This window comes from Hyposmocoma kahamanoa, unplaced genomic scaffold (genome assembly GCF_003589595.1).
Source record: "Hyposmocoma kahamanoa isolate Upper Pololo Valley unplaced genomic scaffold, ASM358959v1 62, whole genome shotgun sequence".
NCBI lineage: Eukaryota > Metazoa > Arthropoda > Insecta > Lepidoptera > Cosmopterigidae > Hyposmocoma > Hyposmocoma kahamanoa.
This window is the reverse complement of record NW_020653850.1, coordinates 18,674,479-18,696,439: the sequence shown is the minus strand read 5'-3', so window position 1 is coordinate 18,696,439 and position 21,961 is coordinate 18,674,479. Positions and strand designations below refer to the sequence as shown.

General features: G+C 35.9%; 1 protein-coding gene across 1 annotated transcript in view; it reads right to left on the bottom strand.

Moving 5' to 3' along the window:
- Positions 1 to 226: 226 nt before the first annotated feature.
- Positions 227 to 21,961, bottom strand: part of LOC113229477 (delta-1-pyrroline-5-carboxylate synthase) — a 39,310-nt gene continuing 17,575 nt past the window's right edge. The window contains exons 3-9 of the mRNA XM_026463075.1: positions 20,199 to 20,306; positions 11,005 to 11,175; positions 6,974 to 7,162; positions 4,224 to 4,416; positions 3,145 to 4,149; positions 2,553 to 2,690; positions 227 to 548 (exon numbers count right to left, since the gene is read on the bottom strand). Coding sequence (XP_026318860.1) covers positions 427 to 548; positions 2,553 to 2,690; positions 3,145 to 4,149; positions 4,224 to 4,416; positions 6,974 to 7,162; positions 11,005 to 11,175; positions 20,199 to 20,306 — 1,926 coding nt within the window. The 3' untranslated portion in view covers positions 227 to 426. The remainder of the gene's footprint in view (positions 549 to 2,552; positions 2,691 to 3,144; positions 4,150 to 4,223; positions 4,417 to 6,973; positions 7,163 to 11,004; positions 11,176 to 20,198; positions 20,307 to 21,961) is intronic.

The following is a 21,961-nucleotide window of genomic DNA, read 5'->3' as shown; positions in this document are numbered from 1 at the left end:
TCGACAAAAAATACGCAGTTGATCGTCTGTTGCTAGCACATTTACTCGATTCTATCTGATCACACGTATCTATTCTATCGTCAAAAAATCGTGCAAATTTGTAGACACCTGTAGAATGCTGGTAAAACTATAGCACACGGGGCATGTCAACTTTATGTTTCAGGGTGACTCGCTGGGGTCCTTGTGAATTGTCACTTGTTATCGGAGTGATAGTTACAGAAAAACTCATCATCAACATTTTCAACACGTTTTTAATAAAAGAAAAACATAACATTCACAAATATTGATAATTGCTACCTTAATACCTATACAATATACTAAAATTATAATTTTGTAACAACTCGATTATTCGTCTATATTAAGAATTAACTACACTATAAAGAATCTTATAAAGTTGTACCAAAAATTGTCCTTAGTTTCAAATAGTCAGTTGACTGGAAGATTTTCGTGCAACCATTGGCGTTTACCCTCATTGAATTCGGCAGCGGTGTGATCTGTGCCTTCCAATATCCATTTGGTAGTTAATAAGCCTTCAACTCCCACTGGACCTGAAAAACCACGACGTTTATAAACAAAAACAAACAACACAAACAAGCAAATAAAAAGAAACAATTGTAATAACAAATCATGATAATTATTGCTCTTATCTTTAGCTATACAGAGTTGTAACAAAAAGGTTCGTCCATATATCAACTGTACTCATGATAACAAAACAATTTATTTCCCCTACAAAATGTGCGCTTTCAACGAGATCATTTTGTATGGGAAACCAAAAATGTATTCCTCTAAAATAAATTATTATTTTGCTAAATTTGATTGTTATCATGGGCAGCACGACCGCCTGAAATGTGGAAGGACATTTCTGTTATACCCTAGACTAAATACTGCCATAGACTAAATACCGGCAGATTTACTGTAATATCATTGAAATTATAACTTGAGCCGTTTTAGGCTAAGAACTCACGGTGCGGTTTTCACCCATGCCCGTGAACAGTTTACATTCGTATTTGCATATTTGGCTCCTTTAATGTGTGTCGAGAAACCCATCAACGCGCGGTAACGCGAGTTTGGCGTTTGCTGTATTTGTCGAATAGACAAACAAGGCAAATAGTTTATCACGCAAGCTATCTACACATTTTGATTGTGTGCCAAATATATGAAACACGCAAATACAAATAGATATGTGAAGTGCCACCATTATTTACATATATGCATTCTACGGAAGCCGCGGTCCCGCAACCAGAGCCGGCGCGAGTGAAAATTGCTTCGTGACTTTTTAGCCTTAAACGAGTCTTCATAGTTCAAGACCGCTTGCAGTTCAAATAGCGGGCAGTGGAACTACCAACGCACAATGTTTTATGGAAGTCAAAGTGGCGTCCCCTTTTTATTCCAGATTCTTATTAATTACTTAGTAGAGTTTGAATGTATACAAAAGTGAGAGTAGAAATCCGACGTATCAAATATGTAAATAATGTAATTTTCATCAAACATACAAAAAAAACAATTTATAATGTTTCGACAACAAATGTTTGTACATGCATCAAAATTTTTGCGTTTGCGAGAACGCAAAAATTAAAAAAACGCAAAAAAAGTCGAAACACTAATATTAGTTTTTCGAAATTGTTTCGAAATCTTTTACAAAAAAATTACCTGCATATTTTTGAACATTTATCATATAAACTGGGTAGCTTAACCGGATGTCCCTTCTTTATTAGTAACTACATGATTTTGGTTACAATAAGAATAACAGCTACATTGTTAGTTATTTATTATGGCGTAGTCGTCATTGGATATTCTCCAAAACAAAGTCGGCTAAATCTTCTGCTCAAAGCCAGACGGTGGTCTTCTTGGTATCTTGGTGGTAAATAAACCAACAGTGATTGCATTTTACTTAATTTAAATTAAGGAAGGTACAAAAAACCGACTTTCGACACAAAATTTCAAACTCCATTAACATACAGTACGAGATTTCGGTATTTTTGGGTGAATTTCCACACATTTTAACAAAGTTAGTTGATTATGGCCTATTCCCCACTAAAATAAAGTCAACTTTTAACAAAAATTCCTGCAGATGATGTGCCACTTAATTTTATATTTTACTTTTCTACAAAATGCAAGATACAAGATTTTTTATCGAATCGATACAATCTTGAAATTTAGTCTTGTACCGCCATTGACTTACAATTATATGGACGTCGGGTCCGCGCTGAAAAGTGTCCGAACTTACAGGGCGTTACAATCGTATACAGAGCGTCATTCATGCTCTAGTCTTCGTTTGTTCGACTGACAGCGAAACAAGTAAAATTAGACAGTACTGCGATGACATCACAATTTAAATTCAACGTTTTAGCTTTTTCATATTCCTTGACATGTCACTACGTTTAAATAGGTTGACTTGGGACATTTTTTTCCTAGTTTTTGTATTAGACCCGTCGTCCATTTATTTGTAAGTCAATGTGTACCGCCCATAAATATACACAGCAGAAAAACCCATTATCATCTAGATAGATATAGACTTCTAGTCTTTTAAAATTATTTTCACATATAGTTACCTCTGGCATGAATCCTAGCCGTAGAAATGCCGACTTCTGCGCCAAGGCCGAAACGGAACCCATCGGCAAAGCGCGAAGAGACATTATGAAACACACACGCGCTGTCCACTGAGCCCAAGAATTGTTTTGCAGCATCAACTGGAAGTTAACAAATACTTGTTGTTATTAAAAGCATTAAAAGGTCATCAACTACACAATGGCAGAATTTTGAAATTGCAAATCCCTAAATTTAATCTTTAACTTTATATAGTAGTTAAAATTTTCATTCTTCACGACAAGTTAAAGCGTCTGAGCCAATATTAACCAGAGACATACAGATAGATCAGTCAAAATAAATAACAGTTGTCATTAAAACAAACCAAGCTTGTTGACTGATAATTGCAAATTTGCTTTACCATTTCACTACAATAAATGTAAATATTTAATAAGGCAAATGATACAGAAGAGAAATCACGCCACAATAAACTGATAACCACTACTTTAGATATAGAGATATCATTCATGTTTACCTTGAGACAACTATTACACTTATCTATCTTGTTTGCCGACAAACACTCAATTATCAAGTTCACACAAATATGTTTGTACTCACCATTCTCCGTGACAATAACATCTGTGTGTGAACTTCCGAATTTATGAATGTGCTCTACAGCTTCTTCAAGATTTTGCACCACTTCTATACAGCATTCCAACGAACCGTATTCATAATGCATGCTCTTTGCAGGTGGTGGTCCGAACGTCAGTCGACTAGCAAGTTTCGGGCCAGCGTGGATGATAACACCTTCTTTCTTCAACATATCACAAATTTGACTAAATAGGGGACCCGATACATGCTCTTCATGAATTAACAAAGTCTCCATTGCGTTACAAGCTGCCGGGTAGTCACATTTTGCATCTCTAACAATCTTTAGGGCTTTATGAGGGTCCGCATCTTTATCTAAATACACATGACAAATACCTTCCGCATGACCAAGAACAGGTATATATTGTGATTGTTTCTGTATATTCCTAACAAGATCCGAAGATCCACGAGGAATGACTAAATCAATGTGTTTATCCATTGAGAGCAAGTCACTTATTTCTTCTCTAGTTGACACTAGAGATATAGCTTCTTCAGCTCCAACTGGACTTAGAGATTCTCTAACGAGCTCCATGAGCGCTTTGTTCGAGTGTGCTGCTTCCTTTCCACCTTTCAATAAAAGACCGTTGGCGGAAGCCATAGCTAGGGCAGCGACTTGAGGCAATGAATCAGGTCTAGATTCAAATATAACTAATAGTACTCCGATTGGCACAGTTACCTGTCGGAGCACCAAATTTTCTGCTAATTTAGTTTTTTTAATAATTCTGCCCACGTTGTTATGACTTGAGTCAGCAATTTGTTTCAAACCAATAGACAACGTTTTCAATTTTGACTGGCTCAACGACAATCTGCTTAACAGAGGTTTAGCAAGACCACCTTTTGTAGCTTCTTCCAAATCTTTAGCGTTTGCTTCCAGAATTCGATCCTGTTTTTCAATTAACAAGTCTGATAATGAATGAATTGCTGAAGCTCTTTCTGCTGGTGTTAACTTTTGAAGGACTCTGCTACCAACTCGTGCTAAAAAAAGTTATTCTGATTCACACAGTTCTAGTAAATTAGAGCTTCAATAACGTGACGAAAAAAATACATACCATTTTCAGCCATTGTGTCAACAGATTGACTAGTAGGAATAGCATAGTCAGTGAAGAATGTGCCAACCTTCCGACCGTTAATAATGGTTTTGATAGCTTTATCTTGCAAGCCGTTGCAAATAACTACGCTGACACCACGAGCCATAGCCCACGTTGCCGCCTGCACTTTTGAGTCCATGCCACCGGTTCCCACCTGATAAGATATAATAAAAACTAATAAATAAGTTATAAAAAAGACCTGTTGAGTTGTATAGTCATGAATTTTATCTTATTGTTTTTTCTCGATTAGGGAAGTGTCCTAACGAAATCAACGATTAGATTCTAAGCATCTCAAACACCATTTAGATTTTTCGTTTTGATTCAAATTAAATACATTTTGCCTGTTAGCTATTCGTTTATGTCACTGGTGTTAATCTTTTGTGGATTCTCGTAAAAGGAACCTTGAAGGATGGTCTCAATTTCGTTGATAGCATCTGAGGAAATTAAAAAGTGAGGAGGAAAGAAAATCACTGCGCAGACGTTTCGAGGAAATTTTGTACTGTTATTTAAATATTGAATATTGGATGTACGTTTTGCTGGGTCGAAGAATTTGTTTATTTACATATTTCAAGAAAGAAACAAACGAGTTGGTACATACTAAAATTGTAAGCTTAGGTTAGCTTAACAATTTGGTACCTTACACTTGGATTAAATATAAACCACAATTATGTAAATATAATGTAGGTACCAGATGATCACATCAATTACCTGATTAACAAAGCACACATGAAAAAAGGAATTGCATGTAACGTGAGTACCAGAGCAACGGAATCCACTCCGGGGTACTATTCACAACTTCCAGACCATAACCAATTTTAAAGTTCATTTGAAAAGTTCATTTCCTCAATTGGCTCTACCGGGTATCCAGCCCAGGACCTTCTTATCTAGCGCCCACAGTTTATGCCGTTAGGCCACTGAAGTTTTCAAAATATAGACTGAAAATACTGTCCTTCATAAACTAAAAAACAACTTCTTAGGGAAATATTTACACTCATTTACACGAAATCGCACTTAGTCAATCAGAAAAAGCTGTATGTCCATGCAATAAAAGCGAAAACACGTTACGTGTTTCGTTTCCGTTCTGACTGCCGACGCGGAACCCACAACTGCTTCTTCAAAAGAGGTAGTAGTACAGACATATCTAAATAAACGCCGCAAGTGTACCTACTTCGCGTGCCCAATGTAAACTATAAACGCTTAGTTGCCGCTGCCACGCGAAAAATGCCTAATTGTCCTATTAGAAACTACAAAAATACCACAGCTATGAATAGATGAATAAACATGGACGTTACTTCCACAGTTAAACAATTTTGTAATCAAAATATGCATAATTTATTTTAAAGTAATTTCTTTTCACTTTGAATGAATTTCGAAAAAACAAATATGCAAGCGCGTGATTCGTAATATATTGCGGTTTTTATTTGGGTTGTGATCTTTCTTTTGTAGGTCATGAATATCAAACGAGCAATACTTTCGTATATTGCTTTCAGTGTCGTGGTACGGCCGATGCGTTATGTTTTTGGTCAAATTTGACGATTAGTGTTGTTCACTTGATGCATCAAATGAACATCACTACACAGTTGTCGATTCTGATCTGATCTGATCTGATTTCCTTCAGACATGTAGCTAGTGACTTGCCGATTTAAATTAATACTCGTGTCGATTATGTTGTTCAAATGAGTAATTAGTCTATTTACTTTTCTACTGGCAAGCAATCTACTCTTGTATTATTTCATCAAATAACCCATTTATTATCCGTTCGACAAGTTACATATTAAGTTTGATTCTCTAAGAGATGCTTTTTTTTGTAGTACACTATCAGTTTGGTACTACTACTATGAAGTCAATATTATCTATTGTCCTTTTTTAATCTAGATAATATGTTCGTACCAGTGTAAATACTGCAGAACAATAGCACTGAAAGTAAGAAGAAATTAAGAACAATGTTTTATACTAACAAGTTTGCCAACTTATTCAGTATAAAACATTCTGTTGTTATTAATTTAATATTGTATATAAACTATGTTACGAGTAAATAATGGCATCATATCTTTATTATAATATAATCTATTTTTATAACTAATTAATTCAATTTTATCGATAAACGTCATACAAAATTTATACTGTCCCATCCCTATGACCTTAATTGCACCAACCAGAACGAAGTATCCCGCTTCACCCTACCTTAAGTGATTGACAGAATGAATTCCGTGCAAAAAATCAAATATTTTAGGCGTCTATTGTCTATGTCGTAGATGATTTTCATTATCATAAGCTTTACTATTTACAACTTTATTTTTTGAAATGAAAAAAAGAAAAGCTAAGAAATGTGCCGGAATACAGTAGTGCGCGTCATTGATAAGCTGATTTGAGATACTTAGTTATACTCTACCGACTTAATTTTTATTTTGCCGAAAACTGCTATTAGCCACTTTTGTCGTAAATTATATTAATTATAATATGATTTAACCCGAAAACATGTTTGGAAACGGAAATAAATTTGCTTCTGGCTTTTTCATATACTAACCTAACCTACTGAACAGAAGCCGCAACCAAAATTTGACCTATGTACAATACATTGGTATTCTTTTAGACCACCATGGAATCCAGCGGGTAACAATAATAATTTTGTCGAAACGCACTCGCACGCTCAGTTACATTAACTTGGATAGTTAATTTTTCCTCACATTTAATAGGTATTAGTATCTTACCTTCGACTTCTGTCCAAATTCAACCTGGTCCTTATCTTTCGAGGTGAATGTATGCATCATCTTGGCTCCGTCTTCCCATGGCGGTTTGTTGTAAATACCATCGACGTCCGACATCATGATTAACAGGTCTGATTGGATCTCCGCTGCAAGCAGTGCCGACAGACTATCGTTGTCTTTTAAACCGATTCCCTGCCGAAGAAGGTAACGGTTAGTGTATTACTTTTGGATATTTAAATTGGATACATATCATGCCTTACAAACCTAAGAATTTTTGTAATAGTAGTTCACCAATGTTCATTGATAATGTCATATTTACGTGGCGAAAGGAATTAAAAAAAAAATAGCTGTGTTTTATGGATTGAAGCATTGGGAACAACAAGGGCATTCGGCACCCGTTTTAATCTTATTGCATCAAAACATGTGAAACACTATCTAGTATCCTGTGACAAAAACTCATTTCGATGTCCCTTCTAAATGGCGTAAGTTTCATTCATTTAGTAGGTGGCGCTCCGTCATCCTTACATGGATTACAAATGTGCGTTTGAATTTCGGACACATTACTACCTGCAGTTTATAAAAACTTATTTAAATGTAAAAATGTCTGAAACGAGCGACTTCATCCTCAACATGGAGCATCTAGGAAGCCAGTAAGACCTGCTGCAGATGAATCTGTCGATTTTTAGTAGTAGTAGAGCTCCTGGTGAAAGGGTTCGTCCAGGGAGTGCTGCCACCTTACCTATTTCTGCCGCCAAGTAGTAATGTCAGCATTACTGTGTACCAGTCTTGAAGGGTAAGGGTGCTGGTGAAATTACAAGCACATGAGATTTGTCAACTTACGTCTCAAGGTGACAGGCACAGTGGCTGTGCCCCTCAGATCTTTGCTATTTAAAGCTCTGAGTGGCACTGCAAGTGTTATGAAAGGCGTGTAGCTTACCCTCAGAAGCACGACTTGTTCACCCATCACTTGATATTATAAAAAAAAAAATCATTTCACTACAGCGAATTTAATGAATGATTTAAAATATGTTTAAATTGTTTTCAATGTAACTTTAAAACTTTAAAAATCTAACTTATTTATAAACAAGTAATCATCTTCGAGAATGATACGAAGTGTAATTAAGAATCAAACGAACTTACCTAGTGAAGTTTGATTCCAATTATAATTGAGTATCAAGAACGAAGATAATTATTTGTTTACATGCAGCAATGTGGTTTGTGCATGTAAACAAGTAATCATCTTCGAGAGCGATACGAAGTTTAATTAAGAACCAAACGAACTTACCTAGTGAAGTTTGATTCGAATTATAATTAAATATCATGAACGAAGATGATTACTTGTTTACATGCAGCAGTATGGTATGCGCATGTAAACAAGCAATCATCTTCGAGAGTAATTCGAAGTGTAATAAAACTAATATCTAAGTTTGGTCTCGTATACGCATTCTACATGTGTTAAAGTAGATATTCGTCCACATCGCCGGTCTTATTTCAGGTTACACAAAAGTTACTGAAACGTGAAATGTCAACCACAAAACCACAGCACAATGGGTCCGATTAAATTAAAGAGCGGTACGGAAAGGAGTCAGCGGTTATAAAGTATCCTTGAAAAGCATTTATGCGAGAACAATATATCGAGACCTCCTACGTAATCTGTCGTTAACTATAATAACAGGTCATTACTTTTTCACCTCACTAGCTAGCTCGGAAAGACTGTTCTCATTAGAAAACTGCTAACTTTTTCTTTCGATGAAAAAAAAAGATATAATGACACGTTCAACTACGCGATTTGTCGTACATTACATACTTGTGTAATATAAATACGTTGGTATATTTTATTCTTATTATTGTTGACATTAAATTCAATAATCACTTAATCACACAAAATTATAAACAAGTAAGTAGGTTCAATCTTAGCCTCCTTCACTTGCACAGGTTTCAATACAAGCACTTGCGTTAAACAACAACTTTGCAGGCTTGCATAACAAATAACTATTTTTCATAACTTACTATTTTCATGTATATTAACCTCCACAAAAAAATTAAATAACATGAAAAATATGGTTCGTTCTGTAGCTCAGCTGGGACAGCATCAGCCACGGTATTGCGAAGGCGCTGGTTGAAGTCCAGCCGGATCGACGGAATTTTTCTATAATAAACTAGTGGAGTAATTTCACAAAAGTAATTGCATATAAGGTTATTGATAGCACGTTTGCTACCAGCAACCACGCTATTCAATAGCCTTCATATTATGAGTGCGTATCAAATTTCATTGCAATGCCTCGATATATTAGTTGGTATTATCCTCATTTGGGTCCTTTTAATACTTTAAAACACTAACCTGCAGAGTTAGGCTGCTACCAAACGAACTGCATGCGCGAAATCCGTGTACAAATCCATACAGACGAAACCGATTGCATGCAGGGAAAAAGAAATCTCAGAAGCACTTAGTCCAGGGAACTGCGGACTGCGTTTTTCTGCCGCCAAGCGGTAATGTACCCTTAGTGCGTTCGGGTTTTAAAGGGTCAGGGTGCTGATGAGATTGCAGACACATGAGACTTGTCAACTTATGTCTCAAGGTGACAGGCGCAGTGGCAGTGTCCCTCAGATTTTTGCGATTTGACACTACAAACGGTATGAACACGCGTGTAGCTCCACCAGGCTCACGACTTGCTGTCTCGTCACGTGGTATGATGACAAAGAGAAAAGTCACGCAGACACGTCGAGTTGGACTCACGGACACCTTTACTGTCACTATTGTTATGCCGCCGGCGTAATCAAAGTCAAAAATGAAAGCGTGCAGCAGTGTAGATCTATTATTGTTATGTTGCTATAGAGAAGGTGATTTTTATGTACTGTATCCGAAATTAAGACAAGATGAAAATATTGATTAAACCTTCATAATAATTATTATATTTTGCCGTTAGTAAAAAAAGTTATTTCATATGCAAAAAAGAATAATATAACCTCGCAAACGGACTACCGTTCACATCGATGCTTGAAATTAAAGTCTCAGGGTCGTATTCCAGAACTCTACTCAATGCTCAAGTCAGGACTTGAGTATGATTTACAGCACTGAAAATCATACTCAAGTCCTTGCCATTAAGGTCGTATTTCCAGTGCTTGAAATCATACTCAAATCTGCTCAAGTTCTAACTTGAGCATTGAGTAGAGTTCTGGAATACGACCCTAAGTTAAGTTTCGACTGCATGCCGTCAATCTGTAAGCAGCGAAAGGAATATACACATATGATTCTTTACATGAGAGGTGTCGATATTTCATATTTGTACATACAGACAAATATGAACATAATTATTCTAAATGCATGGTCACTTTATAATAGCAGTCGGTACGCAGTTGAAAAACAATATGAAAGCAGCTGACACCAACAGAATCGCCCCTGCTAACTGCTGCAGTTACGATCAATCGGCATGCCAACTCCACTACCAGTGCTGCATTCTAATTACCTATATAACATTATACATAAATGACCATTGAAGTCATTGACTTACAATTATATGGACGTCGGGTCCGCGCTAAAAGTGTCCCAAATCGAAATCGTATACAGAGCGTCATTTACGCTTTAGTCTTCGTTTGTTCGACTGACAGCAAAACAACCAAAATGAGACAGTACTGCGATGACATTACAATTTAAATTTAACGTTTTAGCTTTTTCATATTCCTTTACATGTCACTACGTTTAAATAGGTTGACTTGGGACATTTTTTTCGTGGTTTTTGTATTAGACCCGTCGTCCATTTATTTGTAAGTCAATGATTGAAGTATAAAAATGGTTAATTATAAAAAAAATATATTACAGTAAAAAAAATTGTTTCTTTTTAAAAACCTGCCTGTTTAAAAACAATATACAATTTTTCGATTACACTTTTTAAGATAGCGACGGATTATGTCCATTCTTTGTGTATTATTTCCTTATTTCTTTGAAGTATCTAAATCTATATTTTATATTCCGATATGGGTTAAAATTAATCTTGAAAGGTAAATTAATGTGTAGTAAATATTGAAGAACTCACCTTCTTTCCGGTACCGGGTACAACGGAATCATCCTGCACGTACATTGGAGGACTGACGGCATCGTTCGTGTTGATAATTGGCACGATATTCAGTGAGATCAGTTCAGATAGAGTGCAGAACAAATGCTGCCGGGTCTCCTCGTTATAGAAGTCCGGTTTTGTTACCAGCACCTGCCATAAAAATAAGAATATAACACAATTGTTTCGAATTGCTGGAACAATATACCTCCACCTATCAGAAATGCTTCTCACATTTTTTGTTACTCAAAATGCACTTGTTTCAAATTCGAAATCTCCATTGTAGCTGTTGATGTGTCGGGGATGTTTTTGTACTGTGTTAGTAGTTAATTATGGCGTCGCGTAATAGTGTTTCTAGTGTTGGATACAAGTAACCGACACAACTAGAAGCGAACATTTTGTTCATGTGCAGTCGCCGGTTGCGGTAGTTGAACACTATCGCCGGTTACCGCAACCGCAATTTGTATGAAAATAGAATATTCGGTTCTAGTTGCCGGTAAGCTACCAGTATCCAACACAAGACACGTTTGCGCGGCACCGAAATATATTATTATTTGTTATTTAATAGTTGATTACTATTATATAACAATATATCTATATATAATTTTTAAATATCTAAATGAGAATTACCCTAGTTACTTTACAATTTTATGAAATGGGGTATGAGTACACATTTTTATATCAAATTATTTACAATAACATAATAACGCACACACTCATTGCCCCAAACAAGGGAAACCCTGTATCGCGGATACTATGGACACACACATATAGACAACCACAAATTACACCCAAACTCATGAGAGTAAATGTAGGCCATACGAATATTTCTCCCTACCCGGGAATCGAACCCGGAACCTCTGCGCTTCCTCTGCGTGGCAGTCCACCATGGTAATCGTTCGGCCACAGAGGCAGTAATATTGAAATAGTGTGTATGATAATGTATTTAGTTACGCATTTGCTATGTTCCATACTACGTGTATTTCTGTAACCGGATTCACTGAAAATCAGCGTCGTACTGTCAGTGAGACGACAATAATATAGTATAACTTATTGGTCTTAACCAAGTATGGTAACTCCATACAAACGTAGCACCGCGGCTTGTATATGTGCGCCCGCCGCATGTCGTGTACGGACGCACACGTTCGCATAATGCCGCGATACACTCGCTTTGCGTAACACTGGTCGTCTTACGCCCCTTTCATTATTATGCGAGTGTGTGCGTCTGTACACGACACGCGTTTACATGGAGTTACCCTACTTGTCTTATTGTTATACTATGGCAATATTTCATTGACTGTCCAGATCCTGTGCAAACAAATGCTGTCAAGCGAGTTCCTACGTCGTGTTATTTCTCAGGTCAATGATTTGTTTAGTATTATTGCCATAATATTTTACCTGCTTCTAAATTTAAAAAATCTATTATTGAAGCCAGGTAATTTGTTTTTGTTTACTTTTTACTTGTTTTTGTTTTGTCGTACCCATCACACACGACAATTTTAATTTTAATAGTAATTTGTAGATAATGTTGTTGATTGTACGTATGTATATATGTTACAATTTCACAACACTGAATGTAAACATACCATGTACAATTGTTTGTTATACCTGAAAAATAAATAAATAAATGACAATAAGCTCAGTGGATGACGGATTCCGTAACAGCACAATACATACGCTGCCTGTTATGCTCGTTATTTATTCGTCAAATAATTATTTGCTAAGTTTTTTATTCTTATTACTTATTTGTTAATAAGTACCATAATGAGGCGTGTTGTGCTTTTCGCTTGTTTTAAATCTTGTAATGTACTGTAGTTATATAGTGTGTGTGCGTGTGTGTGTGTGTGTGCAGGAAAACAATAATGATTTCTATCTTGTATAACCTATATACGAATTAAATTTACAAAAGTTATAGAAAAATTGTATTTGTGGGACACTCAAGAATTTGGTTAATCAATACCTAATAAGGTATATAATGGAAGTACGGAGTCTCGTCGTAGAAAAGGGTCATGGTCCAACAGGCTGGTCCTAATGATGTAAAGTATTTCTTCGTAAGGTTAACAGATTCTTCTCGAACAATCGTTAATAAACTAACTATTTGATAATTAATCAGTGGTGCAGATCCGCCGCTAGGAAATGAATTTAGGATCTCTTAGAGTATACCTATAGTAGATAGCATGACAGTTCTTTTAACCGGTTTATCGCCGCTTTTTAATTAAAGCTTAATTTACATTTGTCTGACGTGTCGTGTCGTGACGCGTCAGAACGGCCGTCACTACACAAGCCGTTACGTCAGATTGTGACACACTAACATAAATGTAACCATGTGAAATGTACGAAACCGATACCGTTCTGACGCATCACAACACGGCACGTCAGACAAATGTAAATCCGACTTTACTGTTATCCAAATTTATAAAAGGTGTGTAATATGAAGCTAAACGCAAATGAGAGAAACGTTGCATGACGCTAATCGTATCCATGGTATAATAAAGACACATGTGATCATATGTCAAAAGTGCTTTTATCTCATGACAGTCGTCAAAAAAAATATGTAGCAGATTGTATCAATGGGGTTTGGGTGGTTGCTATAAAGAGTGAGCAAGACCAAAGAATGTACTTATAGTTTATTTAACAAACAACGCGTAGCTATCAACCAAAACAGAGACAATAGTGACAATAACAAGAAAAGGCACCAAAAAAAAAAATTAAATTTAGAATTTCAATATAAAACTAAAAAAGACTATAATATAAAATATATATACAAAAAAGATTTGTAGCAACTGCTGCGGTTCGCTACATCAAAGACAATCAAGGGTGTACATATTCTCGAGTCATTTTTGGTAGACGTACAGTACCTTGTGAAAGAGTGCGTCCAGGGAAGTATTGCCAGCTTACCTATTTACGCGAGATAATCCTGGAGATTCGCGAAATTTTCGTAATCGAGATTCCCGGAATGAAAGCCCTAGTTACAAGCCCTTCAACTAAGCCTTCCCAATCTGATAATATCAGATATCATTTTATGACACTCATCGTGTCATATTATCATATAACAATCTCATTACTCGTGAGATAATTACACACTTACTAGAGTTCAGGATTCAAAGAATGAACTTCTGATTCTACTGAAAATTCTACTCTATACCTAATTAACAGACGGGAAGACCGCATATTAGCCAAAACCAGATAATTTCCACCCTACCTCTCTTAAGATGGCTTCCCACCTCCTATTATTTCACGGGGCATGTCACACCACAAGCAAGCTTTATAAATACAAAGGTCAAATATTTACTTAATACCTCTTTTCATTTGGTAAAATAAAACTCGTGAATAATTTTACGATCCAGCGAGCTACGGGCTTTAATCAAAACATTCCCTAACAACCTGAACATTTTCAATTAATTATACGAAACTATTTCTGGCATTAACAATGAAAGTACACTAATATTGTCGTAGCCTAATTACTTCTACTAATACATATCAAATTTCCCTAAACCAAGCAAGTGCCTATTGTGAGCGCTGAATCTAAAGCCTAGAGGGTATCGGTTTTAATCATCGATATTCGCGAAACACACCTGCGTTTGTGAATCGAATTTTGACTTCGTATAATACGCAGCAAACAGATTTATTTCATGATTTCAGAGAGCAAAATCAAGTGAGAATCAATCTCTCGCGAGTTTGGGTGTAATTTGTGTCCATGGCACCCACGAGAGTTTTCCTATTACATGGCAATAAGTGTGCATACACTACAAAACAAAAAAAAAATTAAACTCATGTATTGCGTATGAATGTGCGTTTACGTCCGTGTGTTTTAAATGTCAACCAGTAATTTCTCTAATAATATTTTCATAGTAAAAAGTTCTACTTTAAGCAAATATTCTTAAATTAATTGTATAATCAGTACAATCTAAAATCAAAATCTTTGAACAGTTTTTGGAACTCTAAATGCGTAGTTTGTTTGGTCAAACTTTACGGAATATTGTACGTAGCAAATCAAAACAAAAATGTTTCAAACTTTTGTGTACAAAGCTGCGAATAAACAGAATTTAATATCTACAAAATAGACTGAATGTTAATCAATCTACCAACCTATGTAAACAATAAAAGTTTAATAGTAAATTAGTTTTAATAACTAATTTTATAACATGAACTCTTATAACTCCTGTAACATTTAATAAAACTAAAGATGAAATTAATTATTTAGTCCAATATTATATACGATAAAACAAACGCTGTTACTAAACGAAAAAGTTAACTTTCTGGAATTAAGCTTTAGTGTTTCTCAAAATAACTTTAAATTAAATAGGCGAGATTTTCGTTATTTACTTACTAAGAATTTCGACATCTTAAGTTGTAAGTCCAAATACAATATTTTGCTTTTTAACCTAAATATATATTTATTAAAACTTTATTGACCACAAGACATGATGGTACAAAAGGCGAACTTAATGCTAAAAGCATTCTCCACCAGTGAACCTTTAAGAAAAACGAAATTCACGATCGCGGCGAATTATTATATTAATAAATTATATTGACACATCCGTAGAACAAAGGTCTATGTGCAAGGCTACTTATTCTCAGGACATAGTACATTTCGTTCATTCTTCTTCGCTGTGAATGTGATCTGACATTCACAGCGAATTCGATTATTGTTCAATTTTATAATTTCCGAAACGAAACAAGATATATAAATTCTCAAAACACCTTTACGTAGGCCTTAGTTTGAATAATGAAATTATTATGTAACGTACTTATTCTCTTTTCGCTACATAATCACATCGGACTCTGTTCTTCGGATGAGTCGATGTATTACATATTATCATTTAAATTATATTAATAATTAATTAAATTTTTATTGAATTGATATTCAATTATTTTTTGTGAAATTACTCCACTAGTTTGTTATAATTATTAATACAAAGATCGAACACAGAAAAAACACTCAGAAGCTTAGTTGGTATAGCGTCTGGCACGGTATGCAAGAGGACGTCGGTTCGAATCCGACCGGATCGAAGGAATTTTTCCTGAGTGTTTTTTCTGTGTTCGATCTTTGTATTAATAATTATATTAACAATTATTAAACAGAATATTACGTTAATAATAACTTATAATGTAATAAGTATATAAATTTTTTTATATATTTATGGGTTCCGTGTTTGAAAAAAACTATAACATTAAGTGATTTCCTTACTTTTAAATATGAAACCTATAATACGCATAAAAAGGATTTAATACTTAAGTAAAAAAGTAAAAAATTGTATTTTGACTTACAACAACTTACGTGAGAGGTATCGTTTTATTTACTTTTATTTATTATTTATTTTTATTTGTGGATTTTGGGACATCACGAAAAAATACATGTGTACTTGAAACATTAGTATATACGAGTACACGTTACATTAAAGAAAGAAAGAAAAAACGTTCATTCAATCAATCGAGTCACTTTGCACACTTAAATCTAATACTTGTCGCTTGAGAACAAGTTAACCATCTACATAACAGTCCTCAAACCGATTTGGAGTTATGGGTCACAACTATGTAATAAATTTCAAACTTACTCTAAGGGTAGAAATACTGGCAGAATGAATATAGGTTTAGGTTTAGAATGTATTTTAAAAAATAAGAGAAAAAAGATAAGAAGATCTTGACAATTCGAAACTAGATTCCAAATTGAATATACATGTTACCAGAGTTACGTCTTCTGTAAATGCTGGAGGCAAGTCTATAGTACTTACACATAAATGGGTGAGATTCATGATTATCTAAAAATCCGTACTGCCAATCATGGGACAAGTAGCATAACAAAAGCCTGTAGGGACAGAATCTCACAACATGAAAACATACTTGCACAAGCTCTGAACGAACGTCTAAGTAACAAATGGTTAAAGAGGCGCCACACGTGGAACTAAAGAAAGGAGACATTGGAAAGATGAAGCCAACCTAACACAGGGCGGGCGAGGCAAACTCGCCAAATATATCAACAAAACATCTGCTCATGGACCGATCGCGTGTTGCAAAAGGCATTAAAAAATTTAATAATTAATTCTAAAACAAAAAGTTATTCATAACAGAGTTATTTTTAGATCAGTAAGTATGCATAGTGGCGTAAAAGAGAAAAGAAAAAACGATTCAGCAAAATGTTTAGATCAAGCGAGGCAGACACTGATTTCCTGTAGTTCCTGTTTTAGCGTCGACTGAGTCCTAAGAGAATAGTTCATTTGCTGTATGCCATTCTCTTGGGACTCAGTTGAATGACTACAATTTATCGGTTCACGGCAGCCACCTTGTCGGAACCGTTTGAAGCTACGATTTTCTGTCGTCACATTTTTATCGTGGCGTTTTATTTATCGTCGGAGGACTATCTTTCTAGCTCTTCCCATTATCACGACAGTCTGTCGTCGTAACGTCAAAAAGTCGTGAATGACAGTTAATCGTGTTGAACAACAGGTGAACAACTTCATTTAAATATACAAGTCACGAAAACTTTAAAGGGCACTACTATCTGTCGTTAGGATATAATGGGAACGCGCCCTGCCAGTGTTATACAATAATAATAATAAACGTAGGTAACCGTAAACAGCACCCAGCGGCGTGCGGCACATACAACCGGCATGCTACGTTAGTTACTTTTTATACGCATACACGTAGTAATGCATTGTTCAAAAAGCCGTTTTGTTATTGCAACGAACGAACTGTAAACAGAAAAATTTTAAGAATAATATTTACTCTGCCGGTCATGGAATTACTATTCCGACTGTGCAAACTGAACGTAAGCACGAAAAATGTTATTATATATATATATTATATGTTTATAGTACAATACGGGCAACATTTGCATATGACATGCAAAGTAAGTACGTACGTTAGATGTAATTTAATTTTATGCGCCAAGTGTCCCGAGCGGCACGAATTAAAATTATTTTGCGCATGAATACATTATTGTCACGAGTGACCAAATATGACATTCCGTAACTTATTTTTTTTAATTCCACTGATTTTTGCAATACATCTTATTGATAGACATGAAATGAAAATGAAATATTTATGTACACATATATCATAATCCCTCTATTATGTGTTCAAAAACCACAAATTACGACCAGCGTAAAGATAAAGTATGTTATTAGAACAAATTTCTTAAATGTGAAAATGTTATTATTGCTATAATAACATCAAATTCGACAAAAACAAATCAATTTGATTCGACCTCGGTTCTACTATCAGTCGAGATTAAGTTTTATTCGAAATACAATGTCAATAGCAAACAATTTTGACAAATTTCACACGTTACTTAATATCGAACGATATGATAGTTGGGGCCGACTACAGTATCTATGAATTAACTACGGTTATAAAACGGATAAAAAAGAAAAAACTACGGTTGCGTGACATGCGTGAGAGAAGTTTTTATTTGCCGCCATTTCGCCAGGCGTAACATGTGGTTCCTGAACACATCATAGATAGCTTATAACATGTGTATAGATAAGCAGTGTATGTAACTGTACATAATTAGGCATTAAAACACTCGTGTGATGTTTTTATGAATCTCGCCTGTCGGCTCGTTTCATAAACCCACACTCGTGTTTTAATGCCTTTCATTATGTAACAGTCGCATAAACTACTATTAGTATTCGAGAGTAGTATCCTGGAATATTATTTAACTGTTGTTTTTACTCAATTGAAGAATTTTTTGACTACAAAAATAATTAGGTATTTGTTTAAAGTTGACATTATTGAGACTTGTTATTTTAAATGTATAAGATATTTTAATAATTATGATAGATATACTCATTTTAAGGTAAATTTGCATGCTATTACTAGCTAAGTGTGAGAACCTGTTAATAGAAATATTATATATTAAGCCAACTATGTACACCATACTTAATGCGAATAAATTATTATTATTATTATTATTATTATAGAATTTCAATTGAAAATTAAACTGCTAAAAGACTATGTAAGAAAAGATTTGTAGCGACTTCGATTTGGTACAAGGAGAGAGGGAGAGTTATAAAATTTCACATAAACATAAATTTATTTCATGTAGTTCGTATTATTTTTATGACATTCATGTGGTTTCACTTTTGACGAATGATCACAAGACATGTGGCTTTGTTACCCTAAGAGTACGATTTGTTGAAACAACTGGCCTATTTGATATAATATGCCCAGGGCATCATAATAACTCGTGAAAGTTTTATCGCAATCGAATGAATAATAATGGAACGTATACAGAACATACCAAACATTAATTTATATTAATAAACCTATAGGTAGTCACTTTCGCGTTATGACACAAATTTATGAAGCAAATTTGAAAAAGGTCAACCTCAATGTATGTTACATGTTCTGCCCTCCTGATCATAACTAGCGCATTTACATTTCGATAACTTTCGAGATATTGGCGCCAAAATTTTTTTGGTAGTAAAACGAATAAAAAAATTCCAAATACGCTGATTTCGCTTAAGCGTCGATACTATCTCAGCTGGAATTCAAATTTTTCCCGTAATAATCCGGTTCATTGTGCTCGGGTCGAGCAGCTGACAGGGACACTGGCTTTATTTCAGAATATTTTTTTACAAACGAAATTAAAGCTATTTGAAAAATGTACACCGTATAGTATACGAGTAGTATACAAGGTAAGTTTGTTTTTTTTTTATAGTAAAAATTTTTAGGAATAGTGTTTTCATACCGCATATTAATCAGTTTGTATCCTCAATTTTACTATATATTTTTTCCAAAGGAATTGATTCAACACTTTTTTATGAGGTATGAGGTTATATAGACTCTTAACAATAAAACTGAAACTAAATAAGGCAAAAAAAAAATCGATTTGAGGGTGTTGTAGATCTCGCTTCGTTAATCCCAGATATGTCAATAACTCAATTTCGCTAAAAATGTCGATTAGGTGGCAGTGGCATAAGGAGGGCGGTATTTCACCCCAGATCATAGATATCTATTTCTATGCCCCAAATTGAGGAGATCCTCAAAAAATGTCAGATCGAAAATACCAAGAACAAAAATAAAATTTTACAGTTAAAATAATGCGAACAGAAGAAGCGAAAGAAGTATGTTAAGAACATAGTAATTTAAGATTCGTGGTCACTGCAATGGAGTAGCCATTAGCGGTAGGAGACATTCAGACTTGGTTGGCTTCTTTTCCTGTTCCAACTTACCTGGGCTATCTTCACGTTGTACTGAGAGAACATGGCGTCGTACATAGACATCAGCTCGGATTGGCCCACCGCAGCAGCCGCTCGCGGATCCAGAGTACTGCCTGCATCCTGTACAAATTAAATAATTTTAATTGATATCCTTCCTCATGGTGACCAAAGCCAATCTCTGAACGAACTGAAGATCAGTTCAAGAAGACAGACCCATGTCTTTCTATATTAGTTATGATTACAGTGGGGTCAACCTACCGACCCTTAAGGTACACGAGAAGGGCACTACAACCTTATAAGTTCAGGTTATGACCCCAGAACAGCCAGTGTACAGGGTTGTCACAGACCGTTGTCACTGGCTTCATCCGGTTCTCAAGAGGCAAGTGCCACGGGTGAGCCGCCCCGGGTGCACGTACAGTACCCTCACTATTTTCCAGATAGGTACCGGAGCTGTAGGCACGCTCACTTCCCGTTGCACATTGCACAACTAGCTATTGCCACCGCTAAGCCGTCGACTCTGAGTCCACTACCAAATCTCCTCATTGGTGGCAGAGCTGTAAGGCATGATCCCTTCCCGACGCCGAAAAAACGACGTCTCTCCAGTTCCCAATAATTTAAGCGGCTGGAGGGACCGGAGGATATTTAGCTTATCCTCTACTAGCTCTCCGGGCTAGTCCCGGAGATGCCAGTCGCAGTGTCCTGCGACAATGTCCGGACTTAGCTTCCAACTGAAAGGGCACCACACGTACCCCGCGCGTCTCCTCGCTTCAGGGGCAGACAAACATGTCCGTCTCTGCAGCTAACCACAAACCCCAGTGGATCCATACCCAAATCCGGGTCCATCAGAGACCAGCAAAGGCATATCACTGGCGGAGGGCTTGGCCCAGACCCCCACTGTACCTCAGGGTACAGAGCCCGTAGTCTCTCCAGAAAACCCTATCTCTACTAGGGAAGGAGGCAGTGCGACTGCCAGAAACAGTCACAGTAGGACTACTTGTAAAGGGGTTCGTTCAGTAACGGACTGCCACCTTGCTTATTTCTGCCGGCAAGAAATAATGTGAGCATTGCTTTGAAGGAATATTACTTGAATTTATGTCTGGGGGGACGGGCGCAGTTGCAGTGGCCCACAGATTTTAACGCTTTAAAGCTCCGACTGGCACTGCCACTGCTATGGCTAGGCGTGTCGCTTACCACTACACGCACGACTTGTTCGTCCCGTTACTTGGCATCAAAAAAAATATTGAAAGACCTCGACGGCACGGTTCTCGATAAAACCTTTTCAGGAAACTGACTTTTCTAAATTGGCTTTGGCCTGAGTGTACTGGATAGTCTCAGGGATTAATTTCATTGCTTTGGTGCTTACAGTACCGGAAAGTTCCTAGAAAACGACCTTAAGAGTATATTCGCAAATTCACTGATATGACCTCTATAATGTTATGTGTAAGTGTGTCGCTTACCACTAGGTACTGTAGCCTTGAGTTATATTATAGTACTTACACTTGTTTGTGCACGTAGAGCAAGCTATCGCTTTTTTTTCAAACGTTAGCCTTTTAAATCTTAATAAAGATGTCGATTAGATTAATAACCGAAATTTATTTTATAATTTTATACTAACGCGGATGTGCGGCAACAAGCGGGTAAACTAAAATGAGACTGGGCGGGTCGGTGACAGTATAAAATTGTAAAATAAATTGTGGTTGTTCATCTAACCGATATCTAGGATTTTATAATACTCTATGTGAATAACGAGCTCTGCCGAAAAAAACCGAGAAATG